The sequence below is a fragment of the Carcharhinus amblyrhynchos genome, chromosome 12, assembly GCF_965287045.1.
Source record: "Carcharhinus amblyrhynchos chromosome 12, sCarAmb.v2.hapA, whole genome shotgun sequence".
Classification (NCBI taxonomy): domain Eukaryota; kingdom Metazoa; phylum Chordata; class Chondrichthyes; order Carcharhiniformes; family Carcharhinidae; genus Carcharhinus; species Carcharhinus amblyrhynchos.
This window is the reverse complement of record NC_137335.1, coordinates 4,539,015-4,551,168: the sequence shown is the minus strand read 5'-3', so window position 1 is coordinate 4,551,168 and position 12,154 is coordinate 4,539,015. Positions and strand designations below refer to the sequence as shown.

Here is a 12,154-nt window from a genome sequence, read left to right as displayed (position 1 = left end):
ACACAATTCAGCCTCCTACCCACTAACCTTGTTCACACTTCCCGCTGCCTCAGAAAAGCAGCCAGCATAATCAAGGACCCCACGCACCCCGGACATTCTCTCTTCCACCTTCTTCCGTCGGGATAAAGATACAAAGTCTGAGAACACATACCAACTGACTCAAGAACAGTTGCCATCAGACTTTTGAATGGACCTACCTGGTATTAAGTTGATCTTTGTCTATACCCTATATGTAACTGCAACACTATATTCTGCAACCTCTCTTTTCCTTCTTGCCTCTGTACTCTGAATGGTATGCTGCCTGTATAGCAAGAACCAATACTTTCCACTGTATCCTAAATACGTGACAATAATAAATCAAACGAAAATCAAAATCATTACCTTAAGATGGTACAGAATAATTCCTGTACTAAGCAAGTCATCATCAATACCAATCAAATGTGGTAACTCGGAGTCCAAAACCACACCAATTCCTTCTTTTCGAAGAGCTAATGTTTCTTCCTAAAGTAATAAGAATTAACATTGACTATTAGAAACTAGACAACGATTATTTGCAAAATATAGTACATATTTAATATGGTAATACTACATCAGGGCTCATTTCCAGCTGTTGTGTTGTGCTTCTCGTGGCATGGTGGCACAGCGGTTAGAACTGGGTTCAATTCCCGGCTTGGGTCAGTGTCTATGCGGAGTCTGCACATTCTCTCTGTGTCTGCATGGGTTTCCTCTGAGTACTCCAGTTACCTCCCACATTCTGAAAGACATGCTGGTTAGGTACATTTACCCAAACAGGCACTGGAATGTGGCGACCAGGAGAATTTCAGTAACTTCATTGCCGTGTTAATGCAGTGTTAATGTAAGCCTTACTTGTGACTAATAAATAAACTTTACATCTAACTATCAACAAAATCATAAGCAAAGTTTCTGAATCACACTTGCAGCTATTCAGTGCTTTTATCAAAGTAAATGCAGCTGGGATTCAAACTTTATATTCATAAGATAACACATACAAACTTCTTTCCAAATCCTGCCAGTAGCCACATGCACCTCAAGTTGACATTTCAGCATTCCAAAACCCTTCACTATAACACCACCCTCCAAAATATTTTGGGCAGAGACAGATAGATTCTTGACAAGCAAGGGAATGATCATATGTTTGTATGATCACTACAGTCTAACCACAAGCAACACAAATGGAGATATGCTAACGTTAACAAATATTAAACATTTATTCAACGCAAGCTATTTTTTACTCAAACCTACCACAGGTGTATGTGACCTAATGCTAAGCAGCAAGTTACTCACAGCAAAAAAAAGAGAAAGGAAAGGATCACAGAGAGATCATAATTTCTAATAACTACAGCACTTAATTATATAAGAACATAAGAAATAGGAAATAGGAGCAGGAGTAGGCCATCTAGCCCTTCGAGCCTGCCCCGCCATTCAATAAGATCATGGCTGATCTGTCGCTGCTCAGTTCCACTTTCCCGCTTTCTCCCCATAACCCTTAATCCCCTCTCTTATCAAAAACCCATCAACCCGCGTCTTAAAAATATTTAGCGAGGCAGCCTCCACCACTTCAACGGGCAGAGAATTCCAGAGATTCACCACCCTTTGAGTGAAGAAGTTCCTCCTCAGCTCCGTTCTAAACCATCCCCCTTTTATCTTGAGGCTGTGCCCCCTAGTCCTACTGTCTTTTTTGAGGGGGAAGAGTCTCTCCACCTCTATCCTATCCATCCCATTCATCATCTTATACGTCTCAATGAGATCTCCCCTCATTCTTCTAAACTCTAACGAGTACAAGCCCAGTTCACTCAGCCTCTCCTCATAGCTCAACCCCCTCAACTCCGGTATCAGCCTAGTAAACCTCCTCTGCACTCCCTCCAAGGCCAAAATATCTTTGCGCAGGTGCGGCGCCCAAAACTGCACACAGTACTCCAGCTGCGGCCTCACCAATGCCCTATACAGCTGCAGCAAGACCTCCCTACTTTTATATTCAATCCCCCTCGCTATGAAGGCCAGCATCCCATTTGCCTTCCTGACCACCTGCTGCACCTGCAAGCTGGGTTTTTGCGACTCATGCACAAGGACCCCGAGGTCCTTCTGCACCGTCGCCTGCTGCAGTTTTTCGCCACGTAAGTAATAGTCCTTCCTACCATTCTTCCTACCAAAGTGGACCACCTCACACTTGCCAACATTAAATTCCATTTGCCATTTCCTGGCCCATTCGCCCAGCCTATCTAGATCCTTCTGCAGACTCTCCACACCCTCCGCACAATTTGCCGTTCCCCCAATCTTGGTGTCATCAGCAAATTTCGACACCCTACACTCGGTTCCCTCCTCCAGATCATCTATATAAATGGTAAAAAGCTGAGGCCCCAGCACCGACCCCTGGGGCACTCCACTAGTCACCATCCGCCAATCCGAATAGCACCCGTTGACCCCCACTCTCTGCCTCCTATTTGACAACCAATCCTCTATCCACGCTAACACCTTACCCCCAACTCCATGTCCCTCGACCTTCTGCAATAACCTCTTGTGAGGTACTTTGTCAAACGCCTTCTGAAAATCTAGAAAGACCACATCCACCGGCTCTCCTCTATCTACCGCCCTAGACACATCCTCATAGAACTCCAGTAAATTTGTCAGACAAATTTACAAATATTTGCGTAATACTACACAAACATTACTGGGCAAAAACGCTCAAAGGTTGTAAAACGTTGCAACCATCTGATTACAAGATTTGGCTGTTCTGCGATAGTTATGAGTGACCAGTTTGGCTATATTAAAGCCAGCTGGTTGCACTTTGCACCAAATTTCAAGTAACAAATACAATATATTTTCCAACTGAAGCAATGAAGGATTATATAATTTCCCCTTTAGAGTTGTTAATTTTTTCTCTATTCATTTACTGGAATATGAATGCCACCAGCCAGGCCAGCATTGATTGCCCATCCTTAATGCCTTTGAAAATATGGTGGTGAGCTGCCTTTTTGAACTGCTGCAGTCCCTGTTAGTTCCCATAGTGCTGTTAGGGAGGGATTTTCAGGATTTTGACATTATGACTGTGAAGGAACTGTGATATATTTCCAAGTCGTGATGGTGAGCGACTTGGAGGGGAACTTTCAGCGGTCGTGATCCCCTGTGTCAGCTGCCCTTGTCCTTCCTGATGGTAGCAGTTGTGGGTTTAGAAGGTACTGACTAAGGAGCATCTTGTACATGGTACACAACGTTGCCATTGTCCATTTGTGAATGGTGTTGGAGCTGCACTCATCTAAGCAAGTGGAGAGTATTCCATCACAATGCTGTTTTATAGAGGGTGGACAGGCTTTGGGGAGTCAGGAAGTGACTGCAGGATTCCTAGCCTCTGGCCTGCTCTCGCATCTACAGCATTCATATCGTTCATCCAGTTCACCTTCTGGTCAATGATAACTCCCAGAACATTGATGGTGGGGGATTCCACGACAGTGAAACCACTGAATGTGGTCTAGCATGAGGAAAAAAGATGATTGCTAGGATATGTGAATGTAGCAAAAATCAAAGGGATTTAGAAGGAATCTTAACTGTGCTGGGAAAGTTTAAGTGACAGACTGTCTAGTATGTTAAAAAAAAGCTTTTTCTTGAGAGTTCAGTTTGCAACCCTCGTGTGCGAGCTCCTTCATTACAATGTTGCTGCTCCTATGATCAACATGTGAAACAATCTGATAGGACAATAACATCTGAGGTTTGTTAAGCAAAAGTAATCAAGTAAAGAATGTACATGGATCTGGTATCTTTCATTTCCTTTGTAACCAAACCATCTCATAGCCATCTCATCACAGGGGAGGTGATGGCCTCGTGGTATTATCGCCAGACTATTAATCCAGAAACTCAGCTAATATTCTGGGGGCCGGGTTTGAATCCCGCCACTCACACGAACATCAGCTGTTCTTCAGCTCCCATTGTGGGACTTTCCTTTTCCGTCTGCCCTCCCTCTTCCCCCACCCCCCACCCCAAACCTGTGACTAGAGCTTGTTGCCATTCCAATACCATCTGTTCTCCTGATGTGTTGCTGCACACTGTATATACAGTGTAACCTGCTGCAGAAGCACATGCACACAGAGTGACAAGAACAAAATCTCCCTCTGCAATTCCCAGCTCACTTCCTGCTGGTGGAATTTGAATACAATTTTAAAAATCTGGAGTTAAGCATCTACTGATAACCATGAAATCACTGTCAATTGTTGGAAAAATCCCAACTGGTTCACTTATGTCCTCTAGGGAAGAAAATCCTTACCTGGTCTGGTTTACATGCGATTCCAGAGCCACAGCAACATCGTTGACTTTCAACAGCCCTTGGGTAACTGGGGTGGGCAATAAATGCTGGCCAGCGAGCGACGCCCACGTCCCACGAATGAACAAATAAAGCCAAAGCAGTGAAGAACAGTAACTTCCTTTGGCAGCCTTCCATCCCGTGAGATGGTGGTTTGTGCCTTGGTGGTCAACGCTTGTGTTAAATATTGCGTGCCACGATCAGGAACCCTACAGTGACATGACATTTGTGGCAGATGAATATAGGGGGCTGAGATGTGCAGATCTGTGTTAGGGCAGTCACTTGTTACATCGGCAAACACAGAAGCCAATTTTGTATATGGCAAGGTCCCACAGGCACAAAATGAGATGAACGAGTAGACAGATCTGTTGCAGAGGTTGGCTGGAGCATAAATAAATAAAGGAGGATACTTACTGCCTTTCCTTCTAAAAAAGAGGGCTATTTTTAGTTGCATTCATCCCTATAAGCAGGATAAATTCTAACAGCGCACAGTGTGAGAAGCCGAGCTTCAGCAAGAGTTAGCCCATTAAATCAAACGATGCTTCTTGAAAAAGAAAAGTGCTCCATTATATTTTCAATTTGTATTACATTGCAAGGTATGGATTATTATGAGTTAGATAGATTTTGATAAGACAAGGGTTATGAGGGGCAGATAGAAAAGTGGAGTTGGGACCACAACGAGATCAGCCATGATCTTACTGAATGGCCAAATAGCTTCCTCTTGTTCCCAAGCCCCAAGTTTTTAATGAAGTCTGAAAATTTTATGGTTTTCACAAGTCAATATTCAAGGAAGGTAAAATATTCACCAATTGAAAATTAGAAAGTATATTTGTGCATTTACAGTTTGATTGCTATGGACAGAATTTCATTAAAAAAGCATGAGCAATAACAGTTGGAGAAATGTTCAATTTACAGATATGACAGACAAGTCAGAGTCTGCCTACAGTCGGTACAAAAATAAATCTCTCTTTAAAAGTAACTGCTTTTACATTAAAAACAAATTTTAACAGAATATTGGTACTGGGCACTAATATTCTCTTCCTGCAAGACTCAACTGCTTTATCTTTGTCACATTTATTATCAACTCAACCTAAAAAAGCAGAATTTCCAGGTAATAACAACTACAAATCTCTGGTCATCCACCACTTTAGGAACACTTACATCATAACAGTTCCAGTCTGAATTGACCAGTAGGTGAGAATCGTACAAACCCTACAGCGCAGAAGGAAGCCATTCGGCCTATCGAGTCTGCACTGACAAAAATGCCATCCTGGCCCTATCCCCGAAACCCCACGTACTTACCCTGCTAATCCCTCTAACCTGCACATCCTGGGACACTAAGGGGCAATTTAGCATGACCAATGCACCTAACTGCAAAAAGCGAGAAGCTGCAATCATTGAAGAGGTGGCGCTTCAAAGAAGTAAAGTGACTAGAAAGCTGGCCGAAAGCAGGGAAAGAAAGCTGGGAAGTGAGAATGACTCCAAAATTTTGCTGCAGTCAGAGTTCCTGTGAATTATTTTAATTTATATTAATGACCAGTCATCTAATTAGAGTAAGGGTGCTTATACCAATTATTCTGCTAAGTAGTTTAAAACCAGAACTTTCACTTAAATCCAGCCCTATAATAGCTAACCAAGAGTTGCAACTTTGACACATCTCTAATTTTTTCATCACAAAATATAGTCTCTCACACATTTGATGATTGAAGGTAATGACATTTATTCACTATTGTATTCCGAACACTGAACATCTGCAGCATTCAACCAGTAATCAGTCCTCCAATCATACTTTACACAGACATTCACACATAATAATGTATCAGTGTAAATGCAGAAAATGAAATGAGACAACCGAATATGAGTGAAATAGATAAAATAAAAGCACATCACACACTGATGTACACAGGCTCTCCTTATCTTAGTGAGTGTCAAAACAAATGTGAATTCTACTTCATCACAGCGACACTGCTAGCAGATAATCTGCATCAAACAAAGGTGTTAATTGGTCTCATATTTCTAAGGAATTAATCATCTGTGGCTTGAGAGTTCGATTTTGGATCTGAAACATGTCATGTTAGCTTCAATTGAAAATCAAACTGCAGACTCAAACCACCGACTGCATTTGTGTTATTTTTAGGAAAAAAAGCCTGCTTCCTTGATAAAATGCCCAGCTTTGATAGATGTTGAACAATAAAAGTGGGCAAAAATCTTACAAACTAGCGATGTGCTGATTAACTCCTACAATGACTAATGATATGTCCCATGTGTGTTAATGGATTGCTTTCAGATATGGTTACTGTATCTTGCTACTCCCTACAAGTGGGATTATTATTTGTTTTTAAAAGGCTGTATATTAAGAAAACGAGATCAACGATGCAACCCCAAGGCCTCGAAAAGCGCATTTTCATCAGAAGCTTTTTACCTTTACCAATGCTGTAGGCTATATCACCCTCATTCATCACAGGCACCCATTAGAGGACCTGTTAGAAGTTAAGATTAGCAGAACTGAAGAACTTCTGTAAATAGCTCACCACAATGAAAGTAGACATGTGGTTTGAAGACCACATTGGCATCAATAATACTTTGGCAATGTGTGTCGATTTAAAAAGTGGTTGTAACGTCTTAAAATCCATTACTAAAGTGTGTAAAAATAAGTTACTGGATGGAATTTCACAGCCCTTCCCACTGCGGCATGGCCATAAAAAACACCATCCCCTGAAGCAATACAGGAAAATTACAGTTAGAAACCTAATAAATCTGGCTTGATATATTTTGTGAGTATTTAGTTGCAGTAATAATAAAAAATAATTCAAATGGTGCTTTCATGGAACATTTTTACACAATTTATTTAACCATGGGAAATATTCAACTTAAATGTGTTTTCGGTTCATTCAAATAGATTGCATTTAACCATATCCAAATTTAAAATTATTTTCTTTGAATCAATGGATAGTGACATTTCTAAATGGAAAGCAATTTTTCAGCACATCTCTAAATACTTGATGTTCAGCAACTTTCACTCTAACAACCTGAAAATTCCCACTGAGGCCTTGCACAAGCTGGTCCTTTAAATTATAGTGGACTCTCGACTCCACAAAAACGTTTAAAGTGGCTGTACACTTAAATCACCACGTAATCCAAAAAAATAATTATAGGGTATGTTGGTGTCAGGTATGTAACATTATCTCGTTACCAGCATGTTTTGAAGTACAGCATCTTGCATAATGGCCTATGCAAAATTAAACATTTGTTTTCTTACATTAACTAGATTTCATTTCAGGTCAAAACTTCTGAAAAAAGTTTTATTAGTCACAAGTAAGGCTCACATTAATGTTGAAGTTACTGTGAAATTCCCTGAGTTGTCACACTCCGGTGCCTGTTTGGGTCAATGCACCTAACCAGCACATCTTTCAGACTGGAGGAGGAAACCCACGCAGACATGGGGAGAATGTGCAAACTCCACAAACAGAAGCTGGGAATCGAACCCTGGTCCCTGGCGTTGTGAGACGGCAGTACTAATCACTGTGCCACCGTACCGCCCAGTTCATCAACCAATAAAGTTCATCAACCTGAAATGCCAACTGCATTTCTCGTTCCAAAAAAAAAGGGGCAGTACAGTAGCTCAGTGTTAGCACTGCTGCCTCACACACCAGGGACCCAGGTTCAATTCCCGGCTTGGGTGACCGTGTGGAGTTTGCACATTCTCCCTGTGTCTGCGTGGATTTCCTTCGGGTGCTCCGGTTTCCTCCCACAGTCCAAAGATGTGCGGGTTAAGCTGACTGGCCATGCTAAATTGCTTTTTAGTGTCAGAGAGATTAGTAGGGTAAATATGTGGGGTTAAGGGTATAGGGCTTGGGTGGAATTGTTGTTGGTGTAAGCTCGGTGGATCGAATGGCCTCTTCTGCACTGTAGGGATTCTATGGTTCTAAATGTTGTTTGACCTGAGAACTCTCCCTAGCATTTTATTTTTATTTCACATTTTGCTCTTGTCTCATATCAGGTCAAATGTTTCTTGAGGAATTGAATCAAGTTCACTGTGTGCATCTGTTTCAGTAATTAACAGCCTCTGAAGTGCTTTGGGAGGTGGGGGCGTTCATAACGAGAAACAAATTGAGGTGGTGGTTTTTAACCTACATAATTGACACCCACAAAGAGGTCTATGTAACATGAGGATTAACCCATTACAAAATTAGATCAGCGGTGAGAAAGTTGCCTCCGCAAGCCATTAGATAAGATTCTGTTCTTAAGCAAGCATGCTGAATAAATTCAGATTATTTGTTTAACTTTGTTATCAAATAGATACTGCTGCATCAACTAAGAAAGAGTGTTTTCCATACTGTGTATAAAGAAAATTGGACAAATTTCTGATTCAACAGGAAGGAAGAGGAAATGGGTTGGGTGACAAAGGAGGACTGGAACAATCACATTGAATTACTAGCCCAATATCATAACATAAACACTATGCTACAAATGAATCATCTATGGAAGAGACAAGGTAGATCCGTCTACATAAGTGCAGAGGAATCAAATTTAAAATCAGTGGGTTATATCTGAAAAAGTCATTCGTAAAGAATCAGTAGGACAGGTTTACATTTAATTATTGTGCACACATTATTCCCAATAGGAAGCATGGCTATATTTTTTAAAATTAATTCATGGGATGTGAGCATTGATGGCTAGGCCAGCATTTATTGTCCATCCCTAATTACCATCAAGAAGGTAGGTGATAGTAAGTTGCCTTCTTGAACTGCTGCAGTCCATGTGGTGTAGGTACATCAACTGTGTTGTTGGGGACGGAGTTCCAGGATTTTGACTCAGTGATAAGTGAAGGAATGGCGACATATTTCCAAGTCATGATGCTGACTGACTTGGAGGGGAATTTCCAGGTAGTGGTGATCCTGCATTTGGTGACCTTATCCTTCCTGATTGTAGCGGTTGTGGATTTGGAAGGTGTTGCCTAAGGAGTCTTGGTGAGTTCCTGCAGTACTTCTTACAGATGGTACACGCTGCTGAAACTGTACGTCAGTGACAAAGGGAGTGAATGTTTGTGGACAAGGTGCCAATCAAGCAGCCTTCTTTATCCTGAATGGTGCTGAGCTTCTTGAGCGTTGTTGGAGCTGCATTCACCCATGTAAGAATATGGACCAACAAGGCCAGTTTTCCAATCCTTGAAGAAAGACTTGCACTTTCAACAGATGTGCAAAAGTGTTTTACATACAAACAACTACTTTAGAAGCATAGTCTCTGTTGCAATGTAGGAAACACAGGAGTCAATTTACATGCAGAAAACTCCCACAAAAGCAATGTGATAACGACCAAATAATCCGTTTTTTGTGATGTCGATCGAGGGGTAAGCATTAGCTCAGACACCAGGGAAACTCCCCTGCTCTTTTTCAAAATAGTGCAAGGGATCTTTACCAGAGGTACAGGCAAGACCTCTTTCTCATTACCTCAGCTTCCTCAATAATGGCAAGCTTTCTAGCCACTAGTCCCTTGCCCTTGGGAATGCTCTGCCTAAATCCCCTACTTTGCCCACACTGAAAGACTTCCTCATGACTGTGCCCATGACCCACCATTTTAACAACATCCCTCCAACCGGAGTCTACATTTGACCTGCAGAAATGCAAACAAAACCGTGCATTTCTGTATGTAAACGTAAGGATTTTCCAAAGTCCTAATTACACAGAATATAGAGCACATAAAACAGGCCATTCAGCCCAACCTGCCTGTGCTGTTATTTTACACTCCACTCATGCCTACACCCATCCTTCCCCTTCCCCTATCTGCATTTAAAACTTCTTTTCAAAATTTTGGCTTTAGATGTGTCAGCATCACCCATATTCCACCAAAATTTATTGATGTCGACAGTGCTAGCTAAACCAGGCAACTATTTGCTTCAACTACTCCTTGTGGTACAAGTTCCACATTCTAGCCACTGAGTAAGCAAGCTTTCCTCTGGTGATTTCCTGAATTTATTGATGCCTCTAGTTTTGTTCTTCCTCACACGTGGAACATTCTAAAGGCCCACATTAGGTCACTTCACAACCTTTTCTAGAAAAAAGCAACTCAAGAATGTCCATCCTTTCTTGATAGGTATTACATTCAATTCTGGTATCATCCCTTTAGTTTCATTTTTGCATATTCTCCAGTGCCTCTATATCCATTATGTAATATAAAGACCAGCAGTCCCACTTACCCTCTCAGGTGGATGGGAAAGTTATTGAGATTCAGTTTGAAGCAAAGTAGGGAGCATTTACCAGTAATGCACTAATAAGGAACTCCACTTTGTGCAGGAAGACTGTGCATCAAGGCTCTATACAAGTTTAACATAACGTCTTTGCGTCTCATACAATCATACTATTGTAATGTATAGAACGCGGCAGCCAATCTGCACGCAGCAAACTCCCTCAAACAGAATTGGATAACGATTTACTGGTTGGATGGTAAACATTGGCCAAAATACCATGGAGAGTTCCCCTGCTCTTCCTCAGCAGAGCTATGGGATCTTTTACATTCACCCAAAAGCGCAGATAGAGTCTTATTTGATGATATATCCAAAATGCAAATCCATCAATCCGCGAATGGCCTTTTAGAAATTCTGATAAAAGATCATCTTGACCTGAAAGACGTGCAGGAATTTTATTGTCTCGCCTGCCCCAGAATCAGGGAATGGAATTCTCCATTGGCCTTGGGCAGGATTTTATGAGCCTCGCCCGAGCAAGGTCGTAAAGTAACAGTCATTAACTCTGTTCCTCTCTCCACAGCTGCTGCTTAGCCTGCTGAGTGTTCCCAGCATTTTTGTTTTTATTTCAGATTCCCCACACACTATTCTCTCTATGCTAATCAAAATTGCACAATTAAACAGGTTATTAAATGCATGCTTGAAGAAAAATATCAGGAACAGCGTGCAACTTAAAATTAAACATTTTATGGCCAATGCCATCATTTCTATTAATCTGTGAAGGATACTTCATTTACACTCATTGATTAAACAACTAGTTATTAGCACTCCAATTTTCTCTATACAAGTAATTACCATTTCAGTTAATGATACAGTACATAACTGAGATATTGTAAATTGCATTGTAATTTTTTTTTCTCCAAGTATATCCTTCTTGGCTCAGTAATAGCCCACGTGAGTGAGAAGATAATAAATTCACACCCAATTCAAGAGGCCTGAGCACATAACCTAGGCTGACAATCTGTGCAGTGCTACAAGAATGCTCTACTCTTGGAGGCATCATTCGTTGGATGAGACATTAAACTGAGGTCCCACTGACCCTCTCAGGTGGATGGCCAAGGTTACTGTAATTCAGTTTGGAGCAAAGAGAGGAGCATCCAACACTACTGCACTTAGGAGAACTTCACTTTGTGTCGTAAGATTGTGTTACAGGAAGATTATGATGGGCAGGATGGGTGGGTTGTATGCCAAAGATTACCACCCAAGATGGTGGTTCAATAGGTTCTGCCTCTGAAAACTCAAGGTGGAAAGACAGATTTAAGATGGTAGGACAGTTGAGGATTCAAAGAGTTTTGGTCCAGTGATACTAGTGCACTGTAAATTTGGTAGGTCATGCTATTAGAATCACAGAGCTTTACAGCATGGAAACACGCCCTTCAGCCCAATTTGTCCATGCCATTTTTTTTTTTAAAACCGCTAAGCTGGTCTCAATTGCTCACATTTGGCCCATATCCCTCTATACTCATCTTACCCATGTAACTGTCTAAATACTTTTTAAAAGAAAAAATTGTACCCTCCTCTACTACTATTCTTCAATTATATTGTGACAACACATCAATATTTGCTTGTGATACACTGACTGACATCCGGATAGCATCCTG

General features: G+C 41.3%; 1 protein-coding gene across 3 annotated transcripts in view; it reads right to left on the bottom strand.

The window, feature by feature from the left end:
• The window catches only part of kif16ba (kinesin family member 16Ba), a 152,000-nt gene that overhangs the window by 85,658 nt on the left and 54,188 nt on the right, over window positions 1–12,154 (bottom strand). For all 3 annotated transcript variants that reach the window (XM_080200001.1, XM_080200002.1, XM_080200003.1), the window contains one exon: window positions 382–501. In XM_080200001.1, coding sequence (XP_080056127.1) covers window positions 382–501 — 120 coding nt within the window. The remainder of the gene's footprint in view (window positions 1–381; window positions 502–12,154) is intronic.